The sequence below is a fragment of the Cucurbita pepo genome, chromosome LG10 (genome assembly GCF_002806865.2).
Source record: "Cucurbita pepo subsp. pepo cultivar mu-cu-16 chromosome LG10, ASM280686v2, whole genome shotgun sequence".
NCBI lineage: Eukaryota > Viridiplantae > Streptophyta > Magnoliopsida > Cucurbitales > Cucurbitaceae > Cucurbita > Cucurbita pepo.
In genome coordinates, this window is record NC_036647.1 from 1374163 (window position 1) to 1402032 (window position 27870).

At 34.2% G+C, this 27870-nt stretch overlaps 5 protein-coding genes and 1 long non-coding RNA gene across 7 annotated transcripts; all 6 read right to left on the minus strand.

The window, feature by feature from the left end:
* Positions 1-976: 976 nt before the first annotated feature.
* On the minus strand, positions 977-1860 carry LOC111803991. The gene is made up of 2 exons (XM_023688621.1): positions 1498-1860; positions 977-1411 (listed from the first exon to the last, which is right to left on the minus strand). The coding sequence occupies exons 1-2, from the start codon at positions 1822-1824 to the stop codon at positions 1145-1147; spliced, it is 594 nt and encodes a 197-aa protein (XP_023544389.1). The 5' UTR covers positions 1825-1860; the 3' UTR covers positions 977-1144.
* A 4678-nt stretch (positions 1861-6538) lies between these two features.
* Positions 6539-8749, minus strand: LOC111804511 (heavy metal-associated isoprenylated plant protein 6-like). Its single transcript, XM_023689342.1, has 5 exons — positions 8665-8749; positions 8345-8495; positions 7716-8062; positions 7471-7549; positions 6539-7362 (listed from the first exon to the last, which is right to left on the minus strand). The coding sequence occupies exons 1-5, from the start codon at positions 8671-8673 to the stop codon at positions 6788-6790; spliced, it is 1161 nt and encodes a 386-aa protein (XP_023545110.1). The 5' UTR covers positions 8674-8749; the 3' UTR covers positions 6539-6787.
* Positions 8750-12439: 3690 nt separating this feature from the next.
* LOC111803274 (S-adenosylmethionine synthase 3) lies at positions 12440-14560 on the minus strand. Its single transcript, XM_023687603.1, has 2 exons — positions 14355-14560; positions 12440-13857 (listed from the first exon to the last, which is right to left on the minus strand). The coding sequence occupies exon 2, from the start codon at positions 13849-13851 to the stop codon at positions 12679-12681; it is 1173 nt and encodes a 390-aa protein (XP_023543371.1). The 5' UTR covers positions 13852-13857; positions 14355-14560; the 3' UTR covers positions 12440-12678.
* Positions 14561-15327: 767 nt separating this feature from the next.
* On the minus strand, positions 15328-19042 carry LOC111803268. Its single transcript, XM_023687597.1, has 6 exons — positions 18583-19042; positions 17381-17478; positions 16475-16546; positions 16263-16387; positions 15860-15932; positions 15328-15793 (listed from the first exon to the last, which is right to left on the minus strand). The coding sequence occupies exons 1-6, from the start codon at positions 18896-18898 to the stop codon at positions 15689-15691; spliced, it is 789 nt and encodes a 262-aa protein (XP_023543365.1). The 5' UTR covers positions 18899-19042; the 3' UTR covers positions 15328-15688.
* Positions 19043-19584: 542 nt separating this feature from the next.
* On the minus strand, positions 19585-20580 carry LOC111804066. The gene is made up of 2 exons (XR_002816458.1): positions 20335-20580; positions 19585-19974 (listed from the first exon to the last, which is right to left on the minus strand). It is a non-coding gene; the product is annotated as an uncharacterized LOC111804066 (long non-coding RNA).
* Positions 20581-20665: 85 nt separating this feature from the next.
* On the minus strand, positions 20666-27650 carry LOC111804065 (protein PTST homolog 3, chloroplastic). Of its 2 annotated transcripts, none has more exons than XM_023688749.1 (13): positions 27344-27650; positions 27100-27219; positions 26752-26870; positions 25875-26666; positions 24821-25028; positions 24576-24636; positions 24449-24499; positions 24308-24361; positions 23544-23663; positions 22944-23068; positions 22181-22232; positions 21444-21582; positions 20666-20880 (listed from the first exon to the last, which is right to left on the minus strand). In XM_023688749.1, exons 1-12 carry the CDS (start codon positions 27520-27522, stop codon positions 21484-21486), a joined length of 1980 nt encoding a protein of 659 aa, XP_023544517.1. In that variant the 5' UTR covers positions 27523-27650; the 3' UTR covers positions 20666-20880; positions 21444-21483. The 2 variants fall into 2 exon arrangements, with proteins under 2 accessions (XP_023544517.1, XP_023544516.1); XM_023688748.1 differs by having other exon boundaries at positions 25875-26669.
* Between the last annotated feature and the right edge of the window lie 220 nt (positions 27651-27870).

Genomic DNA, 27870 nt, shown 5'->3' on the forward strand with positions numbered 1-27870 from the left:
TAGACGGGTGTTTCAAAAGGTAAAAAGGTAGGGGTGAAGAGCGTCACGTTCATGCTTGTCCAAGGTGTGTCACGTTCATGCTTGTCCAAGGCGTATTGTCTATAGCCACATGTCAGATGTCCCCGTCATACGTGTGAAAATCGATACAATTCATTCTCCTTCCATCTTTTTAGACGGGTGTTTCAAAAGGTAAAAAGGTAGGGGTGAAGAGCATCATGTTCATGCTTGTCCAAGGCATGTTATCTATAGCCACATGTCAGATGTCCCCGTCATACTTGTTCATGTCGTGTTGTCCATGGTTGCATGTCCATTCCAAATATGTTTTCATCTTAGATAGATATTTACTTTTTCATGTTGGGTCAATACGGAGTTTTTTCATGTTGTGTCAATAGGGGGTGTATGAAGTTCACCAAAATTATGTCTTATACCGACTATGGTTAAAATGCTCCAAAAGTTCGGATATAACTAGTTGTCTCTTCCTCCTGCCATGAGTTTTGTCTCTTCTTACCCTAAATTATATACTATTTATATACTATTTAAGTCGTGGTATTTTTTTATTTGCTTATAGTCGTATAACGTTATTTTCTTCAATTCTTTTAAATTGTTTTCAAATATATTTCTTCACTCACATTTTTTAAAACATTTATCGTAAACGTGACTCGAAGTTAGAGCGTACGTTGACATTGTCGTAAAGTGCAATTGTGACATATAGTATCTGTTTACCTGTTTCAGACATCATTAAAAAGAGTTTATAATTAGCTTTTATTATATAATGTAACGTTTATTAATAGATAAAAAGTTATGAATTTATATAAATTAACTTTTATTTAGTTATGAATTTATATAATTTAACTTTTATTTTTTACAAATAATTGTCTGTATACTCATAACTGTTAAATCTATCATTGATTTACAAGATATAAAGATAGTACACATTTGAAATTTGGTTTGATTTTCTATCAATAACATTCCCATATTTATTTTTAATATATATTATATTAACAAAATAATAAGAACAAAAAAAGTAGGCCGGTACTGATTTTAAGCGGAAAAATGTTGTGCTAGTATTTAAATTTAAATTTTATTTTTCCTAATAAATTTCTTACACGACGTCATGTCCGGTCCGGTTCCACCTTCACGATCATCACGCGGTCCGTAAGCGCTCAAACCCAGGCCCGGGGTCATCGGAGCTAGGAAAAACCTGAAAACCGGTGACCATCGCCGTCGGCGGACCACGGCGGCACCGTTGCTCCATTTCCGTCACCGACTCAGGGCGGCCGGAAAAAAGAGCCTCCACGGATCCATCCCTACGATTCCGCACCCATCCCTTCAACCCTAACTCCTTAGCATTCTCCACCGTCCAGTCCCGATAGAACACTCCCTGAACCCTACCCTTAATCACAACCCTAACCTGCAATTGCCAAAGCCCCAATTACCACAAAAATCGAACACTGCGTCAATCGCCAAGCAACAGAGAAATCCAAAAGCAATACTCACCGTTTTTGCCTGATTGGACTGAGGAGTCTCCGGACCAGCCTGATCAGAAACTGTGGAGGCCATTGATGTCACAGGAGATCGAAAATGAGGTAAACGAGATGTGAGCAGAAGATGAAGAGGAGGAGGAGAAAGAAGAAGACGACAGCGAAGCGGAAGAGAATTATGAAGAGGAGAAAAGCTAGAATAATGGATAACGGAGAATCGAGAATGAGAACCAGCATCGATGAAGCTCCATTTATGGTGAGGGTTCCGACATGGAAGGAATCTGGTAGAGCGATTACGAATCAGTGGACCGATTGATCCTTCTAAAGCTGCCGAAGATGCCATTTATTTCTTTTGCTTTCCCCAATTGGATTATCAATATGGAAACTTCGGCTTTTATGCAAATTTCTAGAACTCACTGGACTTCCTTTTTCCAATTAAAAGAATTTTGGGAATATTTTGCACCAAATAGCCCAATAGGCCCAATGAGACAACAATTGTTCTAAATGGATCAAATAGCCCAATAGGCCCAATGAGAACAATTTTTCTAAATGGATCAAATAGCCCAATAGGCCTCATAGGCCCAATTCTCCACACACACATAGATATATATGGTGTATTGAGCACCCGAGTTAATAAGAAACTAAGACCAAAATGTGCTCGTAAAAAGCTCTACTAAGACAACGATCGGTTGTCAATAGAGAAGATAGGATGAGTAATTAGTCATATCTAATATGAATTGTATATGAAAGATAGTTGGAGTTTTCAGGTCACTTAGGGTTTCTTCGTTTGGAATCCCTGAAGAAGAGGATCAAGTATCGAAATGCAGTCATATCATATTTCAATCGGGTATATATATGTTTAGGTTTTCGTATAGTACTACACAATTACAACCCGTCTCTCGCTCAGTTGATATAGACATCTATACTTTAGTACTTGGTACAATAAATGTGTGGTTCCCTATATCCCTAGTGTTTGGGTTTTGAAATTGTGGCTCGACTTGGTTGTCACAAGCTAGACGAATGCTATTTTCTTTAATACTAAAACGACATGTACGTATTATTCCATTTTAATGTCTTCTAAATTTAGTCCCTATAATTTATAAAATTAAAATTTAATTCATATGATTTCTAAATTTCATAAATAATTTGTATAGTAACCTAAAATTCTCATAAAATAGATATATGATTTGGATTTTATGAAGGGCTAGAGGGCAAAGTTTTCAAACTATCCCGATTAAATTTATAATTTAATTTTTGTTTTAATTTATCAAATGGCTAATTTAATACACATTATCTTAATACCTTATTTATTTCTGTCATTGGTCAGAATAGAATGAAAAATAAATAAATAAAAAATAAATAAAACCTAAATCAAAGGCACGTGCGGTTTGAATTAGGAACTACAACCATATTACTTTTTTGTGTTATTAAACATAAGATTTGAATATTACATTTAATTTAAGTTTAAATGACTATGAACTAAAATATTGTCTAAGACTTCAATCCACTCAAGTATAATTTAGTAATGTAAGACGATATTAAAGTTATATCAATTAAAATAAATCATCAATGACTTTTTATATCGTTTATTCGCTAATTTAGTCAAGCAGATAAGATCAGGTCGCTATCACTTGTAGTTTGCAAGTGGTATCAACATACACCGATACTTAAAACAATGTACAATCGAGGGCTCATCGGGCAAAACAACGTTAGGTTGCATCCCTTTAATTCTGGGCAATCTCTTTATATTTTTAGGGTATTTATCCGTCCCAACAATGATGTCAAGTTTGTAGGAATATGTGTCGTAATCTGATCGTCATTGAGTTGATTCAAATCCTTATTTAAGAGGAAGAGTGGCAAAACTGTCGTCCTCGAGTCTTTTAAGACACTGTAGATCGTGATGAACCGATGGTCAAACAAACGTAGTTTTTCGACCTTTAGCTCAATCGCATTGCTCATAACAATTAAGTGTGAAAGTGTTTGGGTTTATAGACTATATGATATAATTAAAAGTGTAATTGTTTTGAACAAAGAACTTAGACAAATTGGGGCAATTGACTATTCAAATTTTGAAAAGACCTTTTATTAAGGCTACAAATTCTAAGGACTTTTCGGCCATTTGACCGTTCGAAACCCAGAAGAACCATAGTCTACAAAAATCGGCGACCGGTCTGAGTTTTTTTTTTCCTTAAAAAAACCCCAAATAAACACAATTTTTCAATGACGTATAGAGAATAAAATAAGCATATATATTTTAAATAAATTTCTTTGTTTAGTCCCATATTTTTTTTATATTAAATTATAATTTTAGTTCCATTACTTTCAAATAATTTTGTATATAATAAATTCTAAACCCTCAATTTTTTAAACCATCTCTAATATTTATCTAGAAGTAATTAATTATTTATAAATTATAAATTTTATATTTAATAGCTAAAACGTTAGAAATCTTATTAACGCTCATACATTAAATTTGTAGTTTAATATTTTTTTTACCAAACATATACTTTTAAAACGGTAAAATTGACAACAATACGTAACTAACTAAAATGGATAGGTGCAAGGCACTGATCGAAGTAGGGCTAGACCCTCTCCATTGTAGACGCGTTTTAAAACTGTAAGGTTGACGACGATACGTAATTAACCAAATCAGACAATATCTGCTAGCAGTGCGCTTGGACTCTTACAAATGGTACGTGAACAAAACACGGGGCGGTGTGCCAATGAAGACACTAGGCTCCAAGGAAGTGGATGGCGAGGTCTCATATCGGTTGGAGAGGAGAATAAAGCATTCCTTAGAGTGTGGAAACCTCTTCCTAGTAGGCCCGTTTTAAAATCGAGAGGCCGACAACAATACATAACCAACTAAAACGAACACTATCTACTAGTGGTTAATATTAATAAATTAATTAATATTAAAAAAACGTTAAATACGTTATAAACCTTATTAAATACGTATATATAAAATATATAGTTTTTTACTAATATAATAAACCTTCTTAACATTACATAACCATATCCATATACCGTCCAATATATATATATATATATATATATATATATATATATATAATCCAAGTATTATCCAAGCTGGAATTATGAATTAATAATTTAAATAGTTTTTATTATATTGTATTATACGGAAATTATTATGTGCGTGTGCCATGTCGGTTTCATATAATATATAGTAATCTTATTCAATAGTTTATGTGTTAGCTTATTCGTGACATCTATTTTGATATAAAAAAAAAAATTACATTTTTTATTTATTTAAACAAAATGTTAAAATAAAAAACAAAAAAAGTGGCGTGGAAAATCCAATGGTACAACAGGTCAACGGCGTCTTAGGTGGAGTGGGCCCCGAATGACTAGGCAGAGATTTTGTCTGCTTCTTCGACAATTCCTCCGTCCAAAACCACTTCCAGATTTGGCTAAAACCGTCGGAAATATTATAATATATTTTTTTTACTCGTACATTGTTTTTACCCTAATTTACATTTTTTTTTTGTTTAAATAAATTTTAAATTAACATGGTAAGATATTCAATAATTAATTTCTTAATTTAGATAAGATTTAAAGTTCTAAGAATTAAATAAATGAATTTAAAAGTTTACATGGAATCCACCTATTTCTATTATTATAAATTTATCTTATTTATAATAGTTTTTTATCATCTATTCTCTAATAATTCTATGAAAATTTTAAATATTTAGAATATATGTTTTAAAATATATATTAAAGTTAAAAGGTAAATATTTGAAAATAAATAAATAATATTTTGTTTATCAACTCAATATATACTTGTTTATCTATCTTAAAATATTGATTATTTTAAATTGCTGATATATATACATGCGTCAGAATATTTGTCCTTATTTATACAAACCTAAAAATCCAATTATTAATAATAATAATTATAATAAAGGAGGATGAGGTAATCAACCTTAGATATATTTTTGTGGCAAAATGTCGTTGATTATATATATATATATATATATATATATATTATAATTTCGTTATTAATTCGCATTATTTTTATACCTCTTCTAGATAAAAATAAATATTTTACTGATTTAATTTTTAATAAAATAAAAAAATTATTGAATTATTGAATTATTGATAAAGACTAAACTAAAGCTGAATTCAAGACTTCTGCATAAAATAAAAAATAAAAAATAAAAAAAAAACTGAATAAAATGTTCATTAAAATAGTAGTTTAACATCTTATATAAGTAACTTTTAAGAAACGGAATATTCATTAAAACAATCCTAAATTATCTATTGAGTTTTATTCCATTAATAAATAAATAAAAATAGAGAGGCAAGCTTCATGATGTTCTACAAAAAGTAATTTCATGAAATTAAAAAAAAAGAAAAAGAAAAAAGAAAAAAAGACAGCATATGATTGATCATTGATGTAAAATATATTAATTTTTTAAATGTTGTAAAAGAATATATTAATTATTTTCATAATATGAATTTCATTTTTTTTGGAGCACCACTCTCTAAGAACTCTATAAGAAGTTTGACTTAAAATTTTCTGATTTAATATTTTTTTGGTACATTTTATACAATATATATGGTAATATTAGCCTAAAAAGGAGTATATTATTTACCATTAAAATTTTCTTGAGTTTTTTTTTTTGCTAATTATTAAAAATACCAATGATAATTAATTTAATTAATTAATCAGATATATACTGTCCAATTAGCACCATTTTCGATCCCGTCAAAGAATTTTAAATTTAGAAAAAGGAATCAGTGTGGCATCGTTGACATTCCTGGCTTCTAGATATTATCAATATACTTGGTTGGAGAAAATTTTAAAAGTATTTAAACTTCTAATTTTGCAACTTATAAATTATTAAAAATATTTTTTAAAAATTAATGGATTAATTAAATATAAATTTAAACTTTATAAATTTTTAATTTTATAATAATTTTGAAAGTTTATGGATTGGGTGACATATTTCATAAATGAATTTAATTAATTTGGTAATGATAGCCAATAAATATTATTGCATAATAAATGTGGGCGAAAATAATTAAAGACAAAATTACACGGAACAGGCTCTATTATTACGTCATATTTTTTAACAGAACAAAAGTTACAATAAAATAAGAAAAAGAACGACCAACTCCCCCAATGAATTGAATTGGACTAACTAGCCGGCAGCTGACCTACCGTCGCCGGCCGGCCGGCCGACATATCTGAAAATTAACAAAAAAAAACATCTAATTTTTCTTCTTCTTGGCATTACAGCGTATGTATTACGTTAGGACCATTAATGGATATGTTTGTTTATTCACATGACAGAACAAGCATTTGGATTCTCGTCGCTGAACATCTGAGGCGCGTGAGAGTGATCGTACATCGGAATGGCGTAACCTTGTTGTGCGTAATTTTGATTTGCGTAATAGCCGCTGGAATTTGCGAAGCTGTGGACTGGAGAGTAGGTCGGCTGAGCTTCCATGGCGTAACTGTACTGAGAATGAACTGGAGGGTAGCTTGGTTGAGCTTCCATGGCGTAACTGTACTGAGAATGAACTGGAGCGTCGTAATAGAATGTTGAAGGCGGATAGGATGAACCGCTGTACTCCAACTTGCTCACCTCCATTTTTGTGCCACCACCGTCTCCACCGCTGGAGGCGGCTTTTCCGTCGTTTTCTTTCTTGTCGCCACCACCTCCTCCGGCTTCTTTTTCTTTCTTGTCGCCTCCAGCGGCAGCGGGAGCGGCGGCGGGTTCATCTTTCTTGGGAGGAACTACTTCAACGGACCTCTTGAACTTGTCTTTGAGGTAGCCTGCGAGATCTTTTCCTTCTATGGTGCCTTTCACTGTTATCAGATCCTTCAGAGCGTCTACTGTAATCTCATTGACTCCTGAAAAATTACAGAGACGTCGAGTTAGTACTCTTCATTATCGATTGTACAATTGATTTCAATTCAATTTTGAATTTCGAATTTGGAATGAGAGATATATTTCTTCACCTTTGGATTTGATGAGTGCCTTCCTAATCTTTTGAATGCAACCTTCGCAGTGCAATCGCATCTTCAAAACCGCAGTGCTCTGTTCCAGAAACGAATTGAACAAAAATTAGTAGCTATTTCTAAAATTTACTTCCGGAATAAATTATAGGCTAGCTGAGCTCAAAGAAGAGACTCGCGTGTGTCTTACACGCGCCGGCAGCTAGCTGTTCTCAGCCATCTGATTGGTTGAATATTTCTGGTTTTACCTCTTTTGCCTTTTTGTCGTCTGCTTTTTTTTCTTCGGCCTTCTTTTCTTCAGGCTTCTTTTCTTCGGCCTTCTTCTCGGTTTTCTCGTCGGTCTTCTTATCTGACTTTTCGTCGGCTTTCTTCTCTCCTTTTTCTTCGGTCTTCTTCTCAGCCTTTTCGTCAGGCTTCGTCGCAGCCTTTTCGTCGGGCTTCTTATCACCACCGCCATCTTTCTTAGGCTGAGGAGAAACGATTTCAGTCTTCTTTTTGGTCTTTTGCTCCAGCTTTGCTTTGATTACGGCAGGATCTACTTTACCGGTTACGGTGAGTTTATTGGATGAAGAGTCCGCTTTCACGTCACTCACACCTATAAACAAAGTGTAAATTACATCAATTAACCAACCAGAGACGAAACAGAGATTGAAAACCCTAGCCAAAATCAAATTTGATCAAATCGACAATCAAAATATGAAAATCGCAGAATATTCTTGGAGGAATCAAGGATCACAGAATCGCCGAATCATAAAAGGCAGACAAAAACCGAGACAAACAGAATCGCTTCAGTACAGATTGATGCAAAAAAAAATTAGGGGAAAAAAAACGAAAACCTAAGAAAAACTCAATAATCGTGAAGTCAATGGATATTTACCATCCAAATGCTTCACAGCTCGTTTCACTTTCTTAGCACAACCGTCACAATGCATATCGATCTTAAAAACGGCAGTGACTACACCGTCGTCTTTCTTCTGACCGGCATCGCCGGCCTTCTTCTCTCCGTCATTTTTAGCACCTTCAACTTTCTGAAATCAAAACGAAAACCAAAAATTAAACTCAAATCCACCACAATTACAGCAACAAACAACAACCTCTCATCCTTCAGAATCGAAAACATACAATTGATGAACAAGAAATTGAAAAAAAAAAGAGGAAAGAAGCGTAAAGCGTATGAGTCTGGGCTCTGTAACTAACCTCACCCATCTGTTATGTCAAGCCTGTAAATTTTCTTTGCTTGAAGAGAGAAAAAAGGGCATAAAATGCATATTTATAGACAGCGTGGATTTATGATGTGCCATTCATGTATGTATGATGTGTATGTATGATGGTTCATCCTTTCCATTTTTTTTTAATATAATATTTTTTGGGAAGTAACGAAAACTATGGTTGCTTCCGCCTGGCCGTCTATCTAGACTCCGTTCGTATTTGACTCGTTATTTGACTTGACCACACGTGTTAATAACTTTTTTTTTTTTTTTTTTTTCATTTTCTAAACATTTTTTTACCGTCAGTTATAATTATGAAAATAATAATTTTAATTTCTTAAAACTTTCGAATATCAAATTACAATCTCAAATCTTAGTCTAGCCATACTAACAATGTGCACATTTCTTTTTGGTAATTCTTTTGCTTTGAGCAATTTTATGTTGGGTGACCTCTCTAAAAAAAACGTTAGAAGCAGGTGAAGAACTCATATTGGTGTGGAGACTGACCATATGGCTGGATGTAGGGGCTATCAAATGTCAATTTCGAAAGCATGTGATTGAAGGACTCGTATTGGTCTGTGAAGAATGTGATTGAGGGACTCATATTGGCTTGTGGAGGCTGACCATATTGCAGAGAATTTTCAGGGCTATGATTTCGGTTAGGGTTAGTGAAAAAACCACAAATGAAATAACATAAATAATTAAGAGGATATTAAAGTATGAAAAGCTTAGGACTTACACGCTCGTAATTTAATGTAGTTTATACATTATACAAATATTAGCGATATTTATAAAGCTCGAGATCATAAGTCATGCCACATGTTTTTTCTAATATAGATATTAAAATAATATACTAAAAATAGCACGAGCTACTACATATTAAAGTCGAATAATTTTGAACATTCATACATAACCTAACGAAATATTCACTTTCACGCTGAACCGATCAATATTTTTGAATTTAAATACACATTTTATGAGAATCGAACACCACCCATGCATAAAAAAAAAAAATTCAAAGATTTGTAAGAATAAAATATATAGTTAGTTTAGGTATGATTATGTTATTTAAATTAAAGATTAGTATAGTCCAATTTATGCAATATATTTTCATTATCCTTTAGGCGTGATTCACAAAGAGTCTTAGATATATAGTTTTGACATTATTTATACATATCAACATCATTAATTATTAATTATTTTGTATAATAAATATGAATGATTTTCTAATTTCAAATTTAACAGCCTCCATTATGAGAATCTTATTGGTCCAATATTTATTTATTTTTAATTTTAATTTTTTAAAAATTCAAGAGACAAAGTTTGTGATGTCTATAAATATTGCATGTTTTTAATTAATTATTATATTTATGTTATACAAATACTTGTAATAAAAATACATTTTATTTCAAAATTTAAAAAGTTTAACAATATTCTTATATTTAAAGAAATTATTAATATTTTGTTTATAGAATATCTTTTAATTAATACTCTTAAACATTTAATTTTTTTAAAAAAATACGTATAAACTGGATGGTTGGATTAAGTTGAGTTCATTATTTAATAACGATGGTTTAAGTTGAAACAATTTACAACTCGAACAATTTGGTTAAATCTAAAAGTTGTCATAATTCTACTCAACTCAACCCACACGAGAACCCCTATAAAAAAAAAAAAAAAAAAAAAAAAAAAAAAAAAAAAAAAAAAAAAAANCGACAATAAATTTCTTCCAATGCAAGAGCTTAAGTTCGGTTGCATTGTCACTTACACGTAACTCATTACCTACTCATAATAAATGATCGTCCCCCGTTTATTAAACATTATAATTAATTTATTTTCCTAAAGGGGAAAAAGAGTAAAATATTTGTAATTTGGGGTTGTTGGTGTAAATGAAAAAGGTTTTGGGCCATAATGGAAGAAAAAGTGGTTTTTTTTTTTTTTTTTTTTTTTTTTTTTTTTTTTTTTTTTTTTTTTTTTTTTTTTTTTTTTTTTTTNAAAGTGACCCTACTCCGTTTGAGTGGATGAACCCTAACTAGGAGTGGAGCCCACATCCTACAAGGATAGCTTTGTCTTTTCCTTTCACCTTCTCTTGACTTAGGGTTTGTGTTTGGAGTCTTGTCCTTTTCTACTTTTAATTATAATTTATAAATTCTTTTTATAACATCTTCTTGTTTTTAATGAAATTATTACTAATTTGGTTCTTATAATTTTAATCAAGTTCTAAGTGGGTTAATTAATGTGGTTTCGTTGCAGTTTCCTTTCAATTTTTGTCCCGTCTTTGCTTTCTCTTGCGATCTTTATCACGAAATTCTCTACTTATTTTTATAAAAATTCTACCTGAAAATTTTGATAGGATCAAGTTTTTCACAATTTTTTTAAAAGAAATTAGTGGATAATTTCTATTAAAAATAAGTAAAACATCATGATAAATTCAATAATATTTCATACAAAAATATAATATAATGTTCACCCTTCCCCTATTTTCAATTTAAATGGAGATTTTTTTACTATATACTCGATACAAGTTTTCGACTTAAGAAGTCAAATGCATTTCTCTATGTGAAAGTAAACATCGTTAAACAGTAATTAAAACATACTTATTTCTTCATTCAGGGATAGAGATTTAAGTCTGCATTCTTACCATAAAATAATAATAATAATAATAATAATAATAAAAATTAAAATTAAAAAAAAATATATTGTTATCTTAAATTCCAATTTGACAATTTGGCAATTTGTATTCTTATAGATATATGTCTAACTCTTAACTTAAATTTTTTAATTTTTGGAGCCAAGTTGAAAATAAAGTCCAAACCATAAGACCAAATTTATATTAAATATATATTGTTCAAATAAACAAGTTCATTATTATTATTATTATTATTATTATTATTATTATTATTATTATTGTAGGGACATTTTAAAAATCTCAACTAAATTTTAAAACTAAAAAAAAATAATTTAAAAAACGTCATATACCAAATTTATATTGCATGCAAGTTCAGGGAGATATTTGTAAAAGAAGAGTTTAATTATTTAAATGTCCCTACAAATTGACATTCTAAATATGTGTAGTTTTCAGCATGGCAATATGCTCCCAAATGTACGTAGTTTTGAAAATGAGAGAAAAGAAAGGGGCATTTAAGGAAACTAGCCCTTCCAATAATAGAGAGGCCACAATAAATTTTTAAATAAATACATCGTGAAATTATGGGAACAGATTGTGATTGAAGGGAGTTATTTTAAATTGTAATCCCACTCCATCCGATTATAATTCAGTTTTAAATTCTAATCCCTTTCGATTCAACTAATTCAACTTCTACATTATATTGTCCGAGGGATATAAGAAAATGATGAGATCATCATGATCAAATACCGACATGATGAAAAGTTATAGAGAGGATATTAGGAAAATGTTGAGATCATCGTATACCGACATGATAATGAAAAATTATAGAGAGCATATTCTTTCAAAACCACTGTAAGATTCCTTATACCCCATAAAGTTAGTGGATTCTTCCAACTTCCAAAGGGTTCTTTCATCTATGGAGATATTGATGAAATGTTTGATGAAGGGGTCGTTGAGATGTTTGATGCTGGGGAAGAACAGCTGCAAGGCAGGTTTTGGTTGCACTCCTAAAGGCAAGATAGGTAGTTTTAGGATGGCATACACACTAAAGTTAAATGATAAGGCCTAAACTTGTTCATGATCACCTCCAGAATTTCAAATCCAAATATAGAAGGCACAGAATGAAACAAGGGTATAATTCTAAATCAAAATGCCAAATGAAATTAATAGAGAACAACATAGAGGAATTCAAGTTGTACAAACTCAGGACAGGGCTGCCTCAGCTAATCGGAGAGCTGGTGGAACTCAGCCACGCTTCTCACTTGAGTTTACAGAAACACAAGAAGAAGAAAAAAAAAGAAAAAAGCTTCTTTATTTTTCCTGCAAGCACACGAATGGTTGTGATGATCACTTGCAGACATCAAGTTGAGCTAATTAGGCTTTTGGTTTGAGGAGCTTTACAGTTTCCCAAGTGAAATCTGTGTCCTCACGGCCAAAATGACCATAAGCAGCCGTCTTCTGGTACCTAAACTTCCCTCCTCTCTTCAAGTCAAGATTGATTGCAATCATTCCAGGCCTAAAGTCAAAATTTTCCTTAATGAGGACTAAGATATCTTTATCAGGGATCTTTCCTGTTTTGTAGGTGTCTACAAACACTGACAGAGGTTCTGCTACTCCTATTGCATAAGAAACCTGCACGATACAGCGACGAGCAAGTCCCGAAGCCACGACACTCTTTGCTGCTTGCCTAACAATATAGGCACCACTTCTGTCTACCTTGGTTGGATCCTTCCCTGAGAATGCACCACCACCATGAGCACCCCACCCTCCATAGGTATCAATGATGATCTTCCTTCCTGTTAGCCCTGCATCACCATGAGGTCCTCCAATGACAAAACGACCAGATGGGTTGAGATGGAAGATAGTCTTGTCATCGAGATACTTAGCAGGTATCACTGGTTTTATGACATGCTCTTTCAGATCAGTAGCAATCTTTTCGTTTGATACAGTTTCATCATGTTGGGTGGATATCAGAACAGTATGGACCCTAACGGGGACCATGGCTCCATTGTCATTCTTGTACTCAACGGTCACTTGAGTCTTACCGTCAGGTCGAAGCCATGGGCAGGTTTGGTTCTTCCTGACCTCAGTGAGCTTGGCACCAAGTTTGGTAGCAAGGACATGAGTGAGTGGCATGAGCTCTTGGGTTTCATCTGTAGCATAACCAAACATGTGGCCTTGATCGCCAGCTCCAATTTCCTCAGGTTTCTTGGTCAAGTGTCCATGGACACCTTGTGCTATGTCAGGGCTTTGTTGTTCAATATTCACAAGTACCTTGCAGTTGTCAGCATCGAGACCGACATCGGCCGAGACGAATCCGATTCCCCTGCAAGTATCTCTAACTATTTTCTCATAGTTGACGTTGGCCTTGGTTGTGATTTCACCAAACACCATGACCATGTTGGTTTTGGTGCAGGTCTCACAAGCAACCTTGCTCTCGGGATCTTGTTCAAGACACGCATCAAGAATAGCATCGGAAACTTGGTCGCAGATCTTGTCGGGATGGCCCTCATTGACAGACTCAGAAGTGAAGAGGAAGGTATCCATTATCGACTGATACAAATAGTGTCAAAGAGTTGGTTTCCGAACCAAACCGAATCAGCATTGTATTGGAAGGAACGGAAACAGAATAAAAAACAAAATGCAACGATTTCATAAACTAGGTCTACAAAACATAAACCACAAATCAATCAGCAGATACTTCCGATTAGATCAAGTTTAGTTCATAAAGGATCGATAAGAGCAGACGAATCGACATTTGGTACAAAAATGATGAAAAACAAATGCAACGATTTCAAAAACTAGGTCTACGAAACATCAACCACAAATCAATCGGCAGATACTTCAGAATAAGTTTAGTTCATAAAGGATCGATAAGAGCAGACGAATCGACATTTGGTACAAAAATCATCAAAATGTAGGAACAAATACGTAATAAAAGGTAAGAATCATATAGAAGGAGTTCTTAAACAGGAGAGTCAGTAAAGAAATCAAGAAGAATGGAAGATTGGAATTGTTTGTACAAAAAAAACAGAGAATTTGTATTGTACCTGAATTGAAGAAAAGTCCTGAGGAATTCGAAGCTTGAAAAGGATGAATTAAAGAGGAGGAAGTTGAGAGAACAAGGAAGTATGAAGATTTATAGAAGGATGGAAGGATTGGAAGTCCGAATTCCGAATTCGAAAGAATCGCTCTTCCCTCGCAATTTTAGGGAAGCTTTCAACTGCCTAATCACTTGTGTTCCACTCTTCTCAACTACCATCAATTCATATCCCATGTAAGAATAGACGCTCCACTTTGTCTCTAATTGTTTGATGATAAATTAGAGATTTTTTTTTTTAAAAAAAAATTAATTTATCTATTAAATATAAATTTGAATTTTATCTCCTTATTATCTATGAATTTTAAAAAAAAATTAAATAATTGAAAGCTCCAAGTCTAAATTTGTAGTTTTTAATGTTCAAAATTAAATAGATATAAGTCTTAACATTTTGATACTAAATTTGTAGTTTACCTAAAATAATTAAAAACCAACCAACTTTTAGTAAAGATAGAGATGCAGGTATGATGATAACATGAGCTATCTAAGTTTGCTAAAGTAAACATAACGATAATTGACATGTACTTATTTTCTTAAAATTAGAGATAATTGACATGTATTTATTTTCTACTCTGATTAGAGATTCAAATCTTCATATACATCAACACTAAAAAAAAAAGACATAAATCCCTTGTCCGATTGAATATGTTTATGTATTTGTGGTCAAATAGTTAGTAAATAATTTATAAGCCAACCTAATTTCTTATAGCATCACTTGCAAGATTTTGGTGAATGGTAGACAAACAGGAATTATATGGATGGTAGGTCATTTCTTTACTTTTCTTATTAATGTTTAATTCATTCCTAAACTTTTAAATTTGTATTTAATAAATTCATGAATTAGAACAAGTCAATAACTTATGAGAAATAAAATGATCGAGCTTATTCGACCCCAAATGACTAGAAAAGAAATCAGAACCGAATGACCACGAAAAGGATCTAAGAAACCAAACTATCTTAAAAGTTCAAACCATCTATGCTTTCATACACACATGAACGCCAACAGATTGACATATACTAGCGCCAACAGCATGAATAGGAACAGGTAGAATTGAGAGGCCCCAACATAAATTTATTAAAATTTAGAAGAATAATGAATATACTGTGAACAAGAAAGGCAGCCTGGTCGATCTGAGGAAAGGCAGTAATATGAAGTTTTCCTAATCTGAAAGGACTGCATGGAGGCCTCCTACGTAACGATTGCAGGTTGCGCGACAACGAAAGGAGATTGTACTGAAAAACTCAAAACAACAACCAACGTGGTGCTTTACTTGCAGCTATGGTTTAGGAACTGAGGCCAAGTTGAAGTCCAAGTGCAGCATGGATGAGAAACAGTGTCATGATTCCACTACCCAAAATACCATGAATATTCCTCAGCCCAGGATTATCCTGCACACGAGGATAACAATAAGAGGACAACAAGTAGAGAAAAGAAGGTTAAGCATTGATCGTTACCTCAAAAAGTGAAGGCAGAAGAGATTGTAAAGTCAAGAGCGCGAGGCCGATGAATCCCGTTACAGCATGTGGACTATAGACAAGACGAAAGCATAAGTTACGTTGCATTGACAGTTACCTTTTGTCTAAGCTGAAAATTTTGGTCCTTGGAACTTATGGTAGGTCTATAAAATAGTTAACAAGCCTTCATGGAAGTGCTTCATATGAACTGTTAATAACTGTTTGACATTGAGGCAACTGCCATCCAAAATTATTCATAGAAATAATCAACTTATGGCAGCTTATGGCACGAGTTAAAAGTTGATAAAGTAGTTCAGCGTTCGGACACATTATGACAATTGAGATTATACGTATGTCCTTTTGATCAGGAGGAGAAAGGGTAAGGGAATTGGTTTATCACTACCTCTCAAATATAGGTTTGTCTGATGTAAGTAGAGAAGTGATTCCACCTGTTGCTCCAAGAGCAAAAAAGAAGAACATTCCACCAAGAAGCTTTGGATGCAAGTCTTTGGCATTGGCTTTCTCCTCCTGCATCAGTTCAAATAATAGATGTCATTGAAGTGCGAATCCAGAATTCCTCGGCAATTGCAGAAAAGTTATGAAGCTAATTCATACCACATCGTTAGAGTAACGGATTCGGAAACCTAAATATGTTCCATAGCCACCCATGGCGAAGAGCACAACAGCCTAATCAGGACACAACTCAAATTAGAAAGTCATTGTAACAGTAATTTGGACCTATACTATTATTACCCAAGAAGCAAAACAAAAGAGAACTTACCATGTTGCCTGGATGACCCCAATGTACCAACCATTCAGGAAGATTCCAAGATTTAACAAGCTCAACAAAAGGACCAAAGAGAGACCTCACAGTTCCCGCTGTAATTTAGATACTCAAGTTCATGAGATGTGACCCAAGATTGCGTCTCGCCTCAATTAAAAGGAAGAAATGAAAAGAAAAATATTTTCTATTTGTGCTTTCCATGTGCATATGTCTAAGACAAGAAACATTTTACTACACTTGTAAATCACGAACATATAGACAAGAGGAAGAACAAGACGTCCTATGAAGAGATGCCAAGGAACATGCGTATTTCTTTTTACCAAAAAAAAAAAAAAAAAAAAACTCTTCAGTGAGCGAAAACCAAAAAGGGGTCAACTGTTGGCTACTAGAAAATCTAAACCACATTCCAAACGTCTTAGAGGTTTGGTTTCTTATTTTCAATTGTTCTTATAATTTGCATCCAACAGAGTATCTGACGTCTCAGTCAGAATGAAACTAGTCCACCAAATGGAATTGAATCTTGCTTTCTTTACTTTGAAACCGCCAGCAGGGAAACCTAGACTATCAACTCTCGAAGGGGCCAACAAATGGAGATTAACAGTATTGGGAAAAGTGAATCTATTGAAAATTAATTTTAGTCCAAAATTGAAATATCATGCTANAATTAGAAAGTCATTGTAACAGTAATTTGGACCTATACTATTATTACCCAAGAAGCAAAACAAAAGAGAACTTACCATGTTGCCTGGATGACCCCAATGTACCAACCATTCAGGAAGATTCCAAGATTTAACAAGCTCAACAAAAGGACCAAAGAGAGACCTCACAGTTCCCGCTGTAATTTAGATACTCAAGTTCATGAGATGTGACCCAAGATTGCGTCTCGCCTCAATTAAAAGGAAGAAATGAAAAGAAAAATATTTTCTATTTGTGCTTTCCATGTGCATATGTCTAAGACAAGAAACATTTTACTACACTTGTAAATCACGAACATATAGACAAGAGGAAGAACAAGACGTCCTATGAAGAGATGCCAAGGAACATGCGTATTTCTTTTTACCAAAAAAAAAAAAAAAAAAAAACTCTTCAGTGAGCGAAAACCAAAAAGGGGTCAACTGTTGGCTACTAGAAAATCTAAACCACATTCCAAACGTCTTAGAGGTTTGGTTTCTTATTTTCAATTGTTCTTATAATTTGCATCCAACAGAGTATCTGACGTCTCAGTCAGAATGAAACTAGTCCACCAAATGGAATTGAATCTTGCTTTCTTTACTTTGAAACCGCCAGCAGGGAAACCTAGACTATCAACTCTCGAAGGGGCCAACAAATGGAGATTAACAGTATTGGGAAAAGTGAATCTATTGAAAATTAATTTTAGTCCAAAATTGAAATATCATGCTAGCTTCCTCATGAATGTGCATAAAATTCTTCATCGCAGACACAGGATTCAATTGTACGAACATTCGTTAGCCTAAAAAGTGTAAACAAGATTGACCTGAACTGCATAAATTCCTTGATACACTGTACCTCATGACATATAGATGCAGCATTCTTAGGTATTGAAATTTTAATGGATTAGCACTTGTGTTACCAATCTTTTCAGTCCAGGCATAATGTGCCTGGAAGAACACAGAATTCATCGAGAAGATCAATTCACTTTCTCTCGCATGATTTTTCTCGAGTTAGTGTGAGCATGAAAACAAGTTTCTTCGAATCAATCTCGTAAGTTCAGAGCAATAACAAATTCTCCTTTCGTAATACCACTAAGACATCGACAACAGTTTTTAAGGTCAAGTAAAACACAAATCATTCTAACATCAGGAAGATACAGTAAACGTCGACTGCAAAAGAAGACTTACAAACAGCAACCAAGCACTCAGTTTCAAGACAACATCGAAAGGATTCAAACCACTGAAGAGCAACAGAAATGAGTAAGTACCTCCAGGAAGAGCAGCGACGAACAGTAAAGGAAAAGGCGCGAGAGAGTACAAACGCGTCTCCGTCGTCTCCGTCGTCTCCGTCGTCTCCCTCATTTCCACCAAATCGCCGAACTCGCGGTCCCGAGCAAAAGAGGGATTGAACCGAACCTTTCTCCTTCCAGTCACAGGGGAAGCCAAAGAGAAAGAAGAATCGCGAGGGACCTTGGAAAAATTTGGCAACAAAATGGGGAATGAAGTGGAAGAGAATGGGGGTAATACATTGGTCAAGCACATGTAAGAAGAAGAAGAAAAAGAAGCTCCAGTTAGCGTAGCCATGGAGAGAGATAACGATGCTTGGAGCGTGGCTTATGGCTGCAGAGAAACGGAGATTGGATTTTGAATGAAAGAGAGAGATGACTGAAAAAGTGTAGAAGAAACGGAGGGAAAGGTCCAGAAAGAGACACGCTCGTACTGCTCAACATTCTAGGTGGTGAACCCAATATTTTATTAGTAGGGACTTCAATTTTCATCTCTTAGTTTATATATATCTTTAAATATATTTAAATTTAGTTTTAAAAAATTTTCTTTGTTAACCCTTGAGAGAGTGTTTATATTAAAATGATGAAGAAAAATTAATAAAACATATTGATAAAGAGTTAACGATGCTCAATTAAAAAATTAAAGAAATCGTTGATACCATTTACAAACTTTAATAAAATTACTTTTTACAACAACGTTAACTTACATAGATAATATTGTAAATATCAAATCACGTGTCAATTATCCCTTATCGATTTAATTAGAAAACAATTTTAGATATGATAGAAATTGAGTTTTGGATGAAACAATGGTATACAAGGATTTTAATAAATTTAATGGCAAATGTGGGAACTATGGATTACCACTGGCCAATTACTTTTCAATATACATTTACCATGTTTATAACTCAATAGATGTTAGTTTCCCTTGCTTATTTTTAACAATAAATGGTTCAAAAATTTATGTAAAGTTTTAAAGGTCCATGGTAGAAATGAAATTTTTTAAACAACAAAGGTAAATGTGTACAACTAAGAATGAAGCTAACCTTCAAAATTGGGAATCAGAGAATCTGGGCCTCTGGTAGTGTTTCAAAATTGCTGCAGATGTAGATTCCTTGATATGCCCATCTCACTGATGGCAACATCCCTGAATTCTACCCTATTTGGCATAACAAACCAAGCAATGTATTAAAAAGTAGCTGCTATACACAAGCACATACATGATTACATTACAAGTGAACCCTTTTATCTTTCAATTCGTCCGACAAGTAGAAATAGCCCCCCAGAAGAAACAGGGTTCATGTGCCCCATGTGTTAGCAGGTAGGCTCGTTACTGTCGACCGTGCACGACTTTGTGGAAGTTCGTTCTTGTGCCTGCNAAAGTAAGGAATCAAAAGAAGCTCCATAAAAAAGGATCTCCCTAAAGTTATCGGGTAGCTTAAATGTCAACTTAATGAAAATGCATATTAAGGAAAAAGGAATTAATGTTTCTCTCGTTAAAAAAGAAAAAAGGATAAAAAAAAAATTGAGGGATTCTAGGGGAAGATTTTTGGATCCTGTGATCCCATCAAAAGGACTTCTTTAAAACAAAGATTATCCAAAATTTCCATCAGCTAAAGAATGAGCTTTCACTGCAAGGTTTATGACTTTTATGCCGAGTGTGAAGAAAAGTATGCCAGCCATAATACCCAGATTGAATTTATAAGGAACTGAAAAAGGTAGATAATCAAATACCTAAGGCGCCAATTACTTGATGTCATTTTCCATCATAGTATCATCTGCCAACCCGGAGGATGTTGTTACTTATTGCTCCCTTGATCGCCGACTCTCTGTGAGGATCAATCTTCCATTGTCCATCGACAACAAATTTTATCTGCAAGAGGTTGGAAAGAGAAAATTAGTAAGGTTCTCTATCAAATACGTGGTTACCAAAAGGTTTTCAACTCTGACCAGTTACCTAGTTGAATAAAAGAGTCTTTACCCTTATATCCAACCCAACTACTCTGACTTAATANTTGATATGCCCATCTCACTGATGGCAACATCCCTGAATTCTACCCTATTTGGCATAACAAACCAAGCAATGTATTAAAAAGTAGCTGCTATACACAAGCACATACATGATTACATTACAAGTGAACCCTTTTATCTTTCAATTCGTCCGACAAGTAGAAATAGCCCCCCAGAAGAAACAGGGTTCATGTGCCCCATGTGTTAGCAGGTAGGCTCGTTACTGTCGACCGTGCACGACTTTGTGGAAGTTCGTTCTTGTGCCTGCAACTGAGGTTAAAGTAATGAAAATATCACTACAGATCAGCTGGAAGCAAGTCTATATGGGCAAAGTTCTTCATGGCTTTTTATCTCATTAATGTCCCAGTATGCAGCAGGTTTCGTATATTATGACTTTGCTTGAACATGATCTGTTTTATAGGTTATACAATCGTGTCCTTGAGTTCGATACTGTATTTCAAATAATATGTTGACATGCCATTCAATCATATGAAACATGGTAAAAGATATATGAAGTCCTAAAAGAATTTATCTGACTGGTAAAAAGGGCACTGGTAGGAAGATGAATGCGAAGAACAAATTTTTTTTCTTTTTAAAAACAAAATTTTGGCCACAAAAAAAANATTGAGGGATTCTAGGGGAAGATTTTTGGATCCTGTGATCCCATCAAAAGGACTTCTTTAAAACAAAGATTATCCAAAATTTCCATCAGCTAAAGAATGAGCTTTCACTGCAAGGTTTATGACTTTTATGCCGAGTGTGAAGAAAAGTATGCCAGCCATAATACCCAGATTGAATTTATAAGGAACTGAAAAAGGTAGATAATCAAATACCTAAGGCGCCAATTACTTGATGTCATTTTCCATCATAGTATCATCTGCCAACCCGGAGGATGTTGTTACTTATTGCTCCCTTGATCGCCGACTCTCTGTGAGGATCAATCTTCCATTGTCCATCGACAACAAATTTTATCTGCAAGAGGTTGGAAAGAGAAAATTAGTAAGGTTCTCTATCAAATACGTGGTTACCAAAAGGTTTTCAACTCTGACCAGTTACCTAGTTGAATAAAAGAGTCTTTACCCTTATATCCAACCCAACTACTCTGACTTAATATACATACAAAGTATAGAAAGTAAAAGATTATATTATGAGAAATTAATATAAAGAGGGAAAATAAAGCATCCTCTTAAAAACAAAACAAAATATAGACTTTTTCTATCATGAATAAAATGAGATAAGAGAGATGCAAAAATCTAAAAGATTAAACGTTCTTGAGCCGCCAATAGGCAAATTTTGAACTCCCACAACATAAATAGGTATAACTAAATGATCAAAACAGAGATGCTGGCAATTTCATCGTGTTGATTTCAACAGCAAAAACGAAGGAAGCAGCTGCACATATAAGAAAAAACGCAGCCCTCTCAAACAAGACACATGTTACCTAACATTACGTTCAAAACAAAATATAATTAACAGACTAACTAAGAAAATTTAAAATTAAAAGAAAAAAAGAATCAGACTAACAGCTTAACGATAGGTATAATAGTAATAAACACAAGGATTTTCACACCTCATAAACTCCAGGATAAAGCCACAACACTGTTGACCAAAGCCTGGGTTTCCTGGAAAACATTACCATTGTCAGCTTCTATGTTCAACAAGGGGACATGAAGATGAGAATATTCTCAACAGGCAAAGGAATACTTTATCACTAAAATCCAAGTCTAACAGTTTCAACTTTGTTCCTGGTTGTATTGACAAATAACAGAGGGGGCAGCTAAACCTTCCCTAATGGTTGAACAAAGGTAAACGAAGTCAAGTATTTGAGGCAGACTGAAATACCACCCACACCTGAATAATCCTTTTGTAGTGAACCAAGCTACCCAAACCCATCTACCTAGACCCCATCAACCAAGCAGGAGGAAGTAGGTGCAGGTATAACATTTCGAGGCACCCTAAGCATTTGAACCTTGGGGTATCAGAATTCGACAGTCGAGAAAGCTAGTTAGAGGATCGAGAACTTATGCTCTGTAAACAAGAGAGAACTGAAAAGAAAATTAATTGGCAAGACTTTAGGGAAATTGACATTGAACATCTAACTTCTAGAATCCTTGTCTTTCTTACTTTCTTTATATTTTAGTCTTTGACTCTCATTTTCAAAGTCGAAATAAAATTAGAGTTAATTAATTGAAGTACTTAAGAATTTAGAACCAATCGAAAGACAAGAATCCTTTCCAATCACTTGTGTACTAAATTATAATGTCATTAACTTGCAATGACATATTTGCACGAACATCTTCGGAAATCAGCTAAAAGATGGAAAAGAACTGAACTTTGAATTAATGGAGTCCAAGACATTGAACGATGGTTGTGGATCCATCTTAATCCTATGGTGCCAACCATTGAAGCTACCGGCTACCTCAACAATTTCTCCTTCCCCACCGTAATGGATGTGAACCTGATAAATCAGACATCAAGCTTCAGTCAGCAGTCATAAGGATCCTAAAAAGGAAAGCCAAAACCATAGTTCTTTTTTTTGTTCAGCTGATATTACCTTGCATTTACAGAAGGTGCTGATATTTGTAATGATATTCCTCACTATTAACTCTCTCAACAACATATCAACTATCAAGTGAAAAGAACATTCTATGGTACATGCTAATAAACATTTTATCATTTTTTTTTTCTTTTTGATAAGAAACAAAAGATGTATTAAAAGACAAGGAAAGGTAACAGCAGCTAATGAAGCACCGCCTCCAAATCTTGGAGTTTGACCTAGGTTATAATTACAAAAGCATTTTGTGTGCTCGAGACACCAAAGAGAAAAGGGAAGGAAAAAGAACAGAAGAAAAATGTAATATGCGCAGAGTTAAAGGATCCTAAGGTATTTATGATCTTTAACATTACAACTAGAAAAGAAGCCAGATACGTACCTCCTCCAATCCAGAAAGACTCTCTTCAGCAGCAACTAACTCCGTATCTTTTTCTAAAATGAGTTTTTGGGCCTTGCTGATCTCTGCTTCAGCCTTGCTTTGCAAAGCAGACAAAGCAAGCTGGCAGTGGAATAAACATATAAACAGAAAAATAAGTAGTAATAACTAAAAAGAAAAATCAAGCACGGATGCAAAAACATCAGCACAAGATAAAACCACAAGAACTGTTAGATGAACTAATCTCTTTAAATCTTGAATACTGTGGATACCAAACAGATCGGTAAACTAACTAAAAGCAAATAAAAGAAATTAAACATCAAGAAACCCTGAGCCCATAAGTTAAAAAAAATCCATGACAGTATCGGACCACTCGATGATATAAAAAATGAAACAAAAACATATCTTACCTTCCGGTGTGTTAGACACAGAAATGAGATAAACACAGATTAGGAAGACTGGTGAAAGTAAGTTAACAATTGGGAGGAGAGCAATTATATAAAATTTATCTAGCATGGGTATTTTTGCAATAGATTTTTAAATTTTCTAACCCTATGGAATCCTTAACTAATCATTATGCAGATCATTTACAATGTTTTTTGGTGCACAAATAGAATGGTAACTAGAATTGAGGCCTTTATAACAAAGATTAATGCCAATTGCCCTATCTACTGGTAGAAATTATTTAAAAGAAATGATTTCATATGCATCAGATTATGAAAACTTTACACTGAATAACCATGAAGAAAAAGTCATATATGATATACCTTGTCCCTCTCAATCTGTTCCTTCAACTGAGAAAGTTCCAGCTCCTTCTGATGCTAAAGATAAAAAAGACATGGAGTGGGAAACATCAGATTTCAACTTCAGCACAAGATATTTGAAGCAGATGAAATATAAACCCATACCAACATAAATTTGAGACGATCAATGTCAACTTGATTCTCATTTATTTTTATCTGTAGCATAGAGAGAGAAATTCAATTGATTGGATCTAGCAATATCTTAGTAACATTCTTGATGAAGTGTATGTACCTCAGCGCCCAAGACCTTGTCAATTTGATCATTTGAAGCTTCAGTTGAAGGTTGATCGTCCCTACAAATAGTGTCAAATGATATGGATTTAGAAAGGTGATCAAATTTCAAAGAGGGCATGGCAAGTCTGATGAAACTTGGATATTTTTTTGCTATAAAAAACAATCATTTGGGCAACCACAAAGACGACAGAAAATCACATAAAAGACTTCGAATATGGCAGTCTTGCTGTTTGAATTCCTAACCTAATTAATTGACCAACAGTTGTGGAAGATATAACATGCTCAAATTCTGATGCACTCCCATTTGATGCCATCACAGAACCTCTATTTGTGGTTTCTTCTGAGGATGCCTCAACATGGGAGTTTATTTCAGATTCTTCTGCATTGATGGCTGTAAGGGATCCATTGCCTTCTCCAGCTCCGATCTCGCTTAATGTGGCATCGAAATTATCTGAGCATCAATGCATTGTCACGTGCTCAACTTCAAGTTTTCAGAAGCACCAGATTATATAAGGCAAAAGCAGGATAATACTTGAGATATAGTGTTTTTATTTATGCAAAGACATTGAAACTAGTGGGACTTGAAAAGAATATGCACAGCAACATAATACTTAAATAAGATATGAAATTATCTCTAACATCAAATTCCTGGAAATACAGATCACAAATTTTACGAAGACATACATTACAAGCATCAGCTTTCACTGCTACAGAAATTACACATTGTCAATCACAAGAATCACAGTGAAGCTGACCAACCGGAGGGTGAGATGTACAGAAAAATTTCCTCGAACATAAAATTTCTCAATAGATAATGTAATTTTCTAATCCTCTATAAACCAAATCTAAACCTTATTTATATGAAGTAACCGAAGCTCAAGAAAATTAACACATTACAGTGTACATAAGAATTTGTGGCTAAAGTGAGAAACATAACAAAGACTTCACGACTATCAATGTGCATCTAACTTTGGACAACAATTATAAAAAATATTCTGATTTTGCATCAGATGATAACAACAAGTATGATTGATTCCAAACATAAGCATTAAGGCACCGTGTTTTATTGTGAGTTGTGACCACAACACCATTGATGTAGATTTTTAAACCGAATCATACAAAATACAACTCTAATGGTTCTAAATGCAAAACTATGCAGCCTGTGCTGTTGAACTGTGTGATTCTCCATATCATACAGAATGCTAATTGATGCTACAGATGACGTTGGAAAATTATCTACAGCATCCATATAGAAATTTATGTTGACACTCTAAAATTAATAGTCGATGCAACTTACCATCTATCATTTCCAGATCTCCATTTTGAATAAATCTAGCCACCTTCTCTGCTAGGGATAACTCCTCTGAATATTTTATCAACTTGTAATTAGACTCTTCATGTTCAAGACCTTTATCAATATTTAAATCACTAGATTGGTCATCCATGACAGTCATTTCTGGCGATAAGGAGAAGTCATCAACATTGTTATCTACTTTATCTAGCTGTTCATTCGAACAATACGATGCCTCTTCCTTTGAGGAGGAACCAGTTGTCAATAGCAGAGGTTTGTCATCATGGTCATGAATGTCGAGATATCCATCAACAGTGGAATTTATCATATAATTCTCACCAGAAAGGACTTTGGGTGACTGGGAAGATTCATCAACCATATTGTCTATTACCTCCATTCGACATTCCAGTGAATTTTCAGGATTTTCCACTGATAAATTCTTTGTAAATTCAGTTTGCTCTCCAGTGAAGTCATTACTCGTAACATCTGAACAAATATTTGAACTACTAAAAGAATCTACTGAAACGGTGACTTCAGTTTTCAAGGATGTATCATCTTCAACTTTCTCCATGTTCTCATTATTTTCACTATGAGATTTGTTGTATTCGTCATGGCATATTTGATCATTTGGCAGCTCTTCCACCACTGATAAATCGGCTGTACTTGTAGGAGCCAAAATATATTCATTGGAACTAAAAGCGTGGTTGGTATTTGAACTGGGAGAAAGATTTTCCAAGACCGGAACTTTGTTTGGTGAAGAAAGGTCTTCAACTACATCTTTCACCTCGCCATCCTGGCCTTTTGAGAAATAGAAGGTTATCAAATATTGGAACGAGAAGTCGTGATTTATTAACACAGACGGATTGAAGAATCATGTATTAACCTGTCAGGAAAACGTTCTCTAAGTCACAATCAGATTGAACTGTATTGGTTGAGTTGGTAACAAGAAGCTCTCGTATAAGTTTGTGGCCCCTTCGTCTGACGATATTCGCCAGGTCAATCCTGAATTCATTCAAACCAAGCATTTAATCAACAACCATCAAAAGTGCTCCAAAAGAGAACACTACACCTCGAGCATGCTAAGGTAAAACACGAGAAGAGGTGTTCAGAAACCTTATATGCCTCTCCACATCTTTTTCTCATTCTAGTTTCAGAATTTATAATTAGAATCATAAAATCATGCAACTCCATTTAACACGAAAACGAGAACACTGAACAGACAAAAAAGAACCTTCCGTGCTGCAATAGGTCCTTTGTGGAAGGTACGTGATCCTTCGGAAGTCCGACCGATTCAATGAACTCGCGAATGTCATTGCAGAGTTCCTCATTACTCTTCGTCCTTCTACTAGCTCTGAATCAAAAAAATTCCACCACAAAATCAAAACTAAATACGAAACCTCGAGATTAGCCTCCCATACCACGGAAAACGAGGCCAGAAATGACGAAGAAACGAAACGCAAAGGAGGGAGAAAAACCTGAAATTCCTGATAGAACAAGCACAAACGGAGTACTCTCTTCTCGAAGGACGGTGCTGATGGAAGCCGAAGCAGTGAAGCAGCTTGGTGTGGTGATTCCGCGTTTGCAGTTGATCCAGGAAAGAAAAATTGGGAGAAGAGAGAGAGAAGAACGAGGGAAACTGAGAATTAGTAGCCATGGAAAAGCGAGATCCTCAGTCTCTCACCGCGAATTCTGTGAGCGAGCATTTGCAGCTTTCTGAGCGCTTAGCTTTTGTCGCGAGGCGATTCTCGTTCGTGGGGAGCGGGAATGAAAATTGTTCGCGGAATCACCACCATCGCTACTTTTATGTATTGAGAAAAATCGCTTAAAAATAATATAAAAACATCACATCAACTCATTCATTTTATTTTTGTAATACAATTCATTTATTAAACCCCACCATAAAATATCTCAACCAAACTATACAATCAATCACAAAATTCCTCAACAAAAATATATATATATATAACATAATTAATCCTAAAATAAATCAATTAAAACCTCC

Coding starts and splice junctions, on each gene's coding strand:
- LOC111803991 (XM_023688621.1), bottom strand. CDS start 1,824: ATGGCATCTTCGGCAGCTTTAGAAGGATCAATCGGTCCACTGATTCGT. Junction 1,412..1,497: donor AGTCCAATCAGGCAAAAACG/GTGAGTATTGCT, acceptor TGGCAATTGCAG/GTTAGGGTTGTGATTAAGGG.
- LOC111804511 (XM_023689342.1), bottom strand. Junction 8,063..8,344: donor AGCTGTGAAGCATTTGGATG/GTAAATATCCAT, acceptor CTTTGTTTATAG/GTGTGAGTGACGTGAAAGCG. Junction 7,550..7,715: donor ACGACAAAAAGGCAAAAGAG/GTAAAACCAGAA, acceptor TTTCTGGAACAG/AGCACTGCGGTTTTGAAGAT.
- LOC111803274 (XM_023687603.1), bottom strand. CDS start 13,851: ATGGATACCTTCCTCTTCACTTCTGAGTCTGTCAATGAGGGCCATCCC.
- LOC111803268 (XM_023687597.1), bottom strand. CDS start 18,898: ATGGCTACGCTAACTGGAGCTTCTTTTTCTTCTTCTTCTTACATGTGC. Junction 17,479..18,582: donor CGTCGCTGCTCTTCCTGGAG/GTACTTACTCAT, acceptor TCTAAATTACAG/CGGGAACTGTGAGGTCTCTC. Junction 16,388..16,474: donor TCCGTTACTCTAACGATGTG/GTATGAATTAGC, acceptor GAACTGATGCAG/GAGGAGAAAGCCAATGCCAA.
- LOC111804065 (XM_023688748.1), bottom strand. CDS start 27,522: ATGGCTACTAATTCTCAGTTTCCCTCGTTCTTCTCTCTCTCTTCTCCC. Junction 24,500..24,575: donor ACAAGGTCTTGGGCGCTGAG/GTACATACACTT, acceptor TCTATGCTACAG/ATAAAAATAAATGAGAATCA. Junction 23,664..24,307: donor AACAGATTGAGAGGGACAAG/GTATATCATATA, acceptor TTCCACTGCCAG/CTTGCTTTGTCTGCTTTGCA.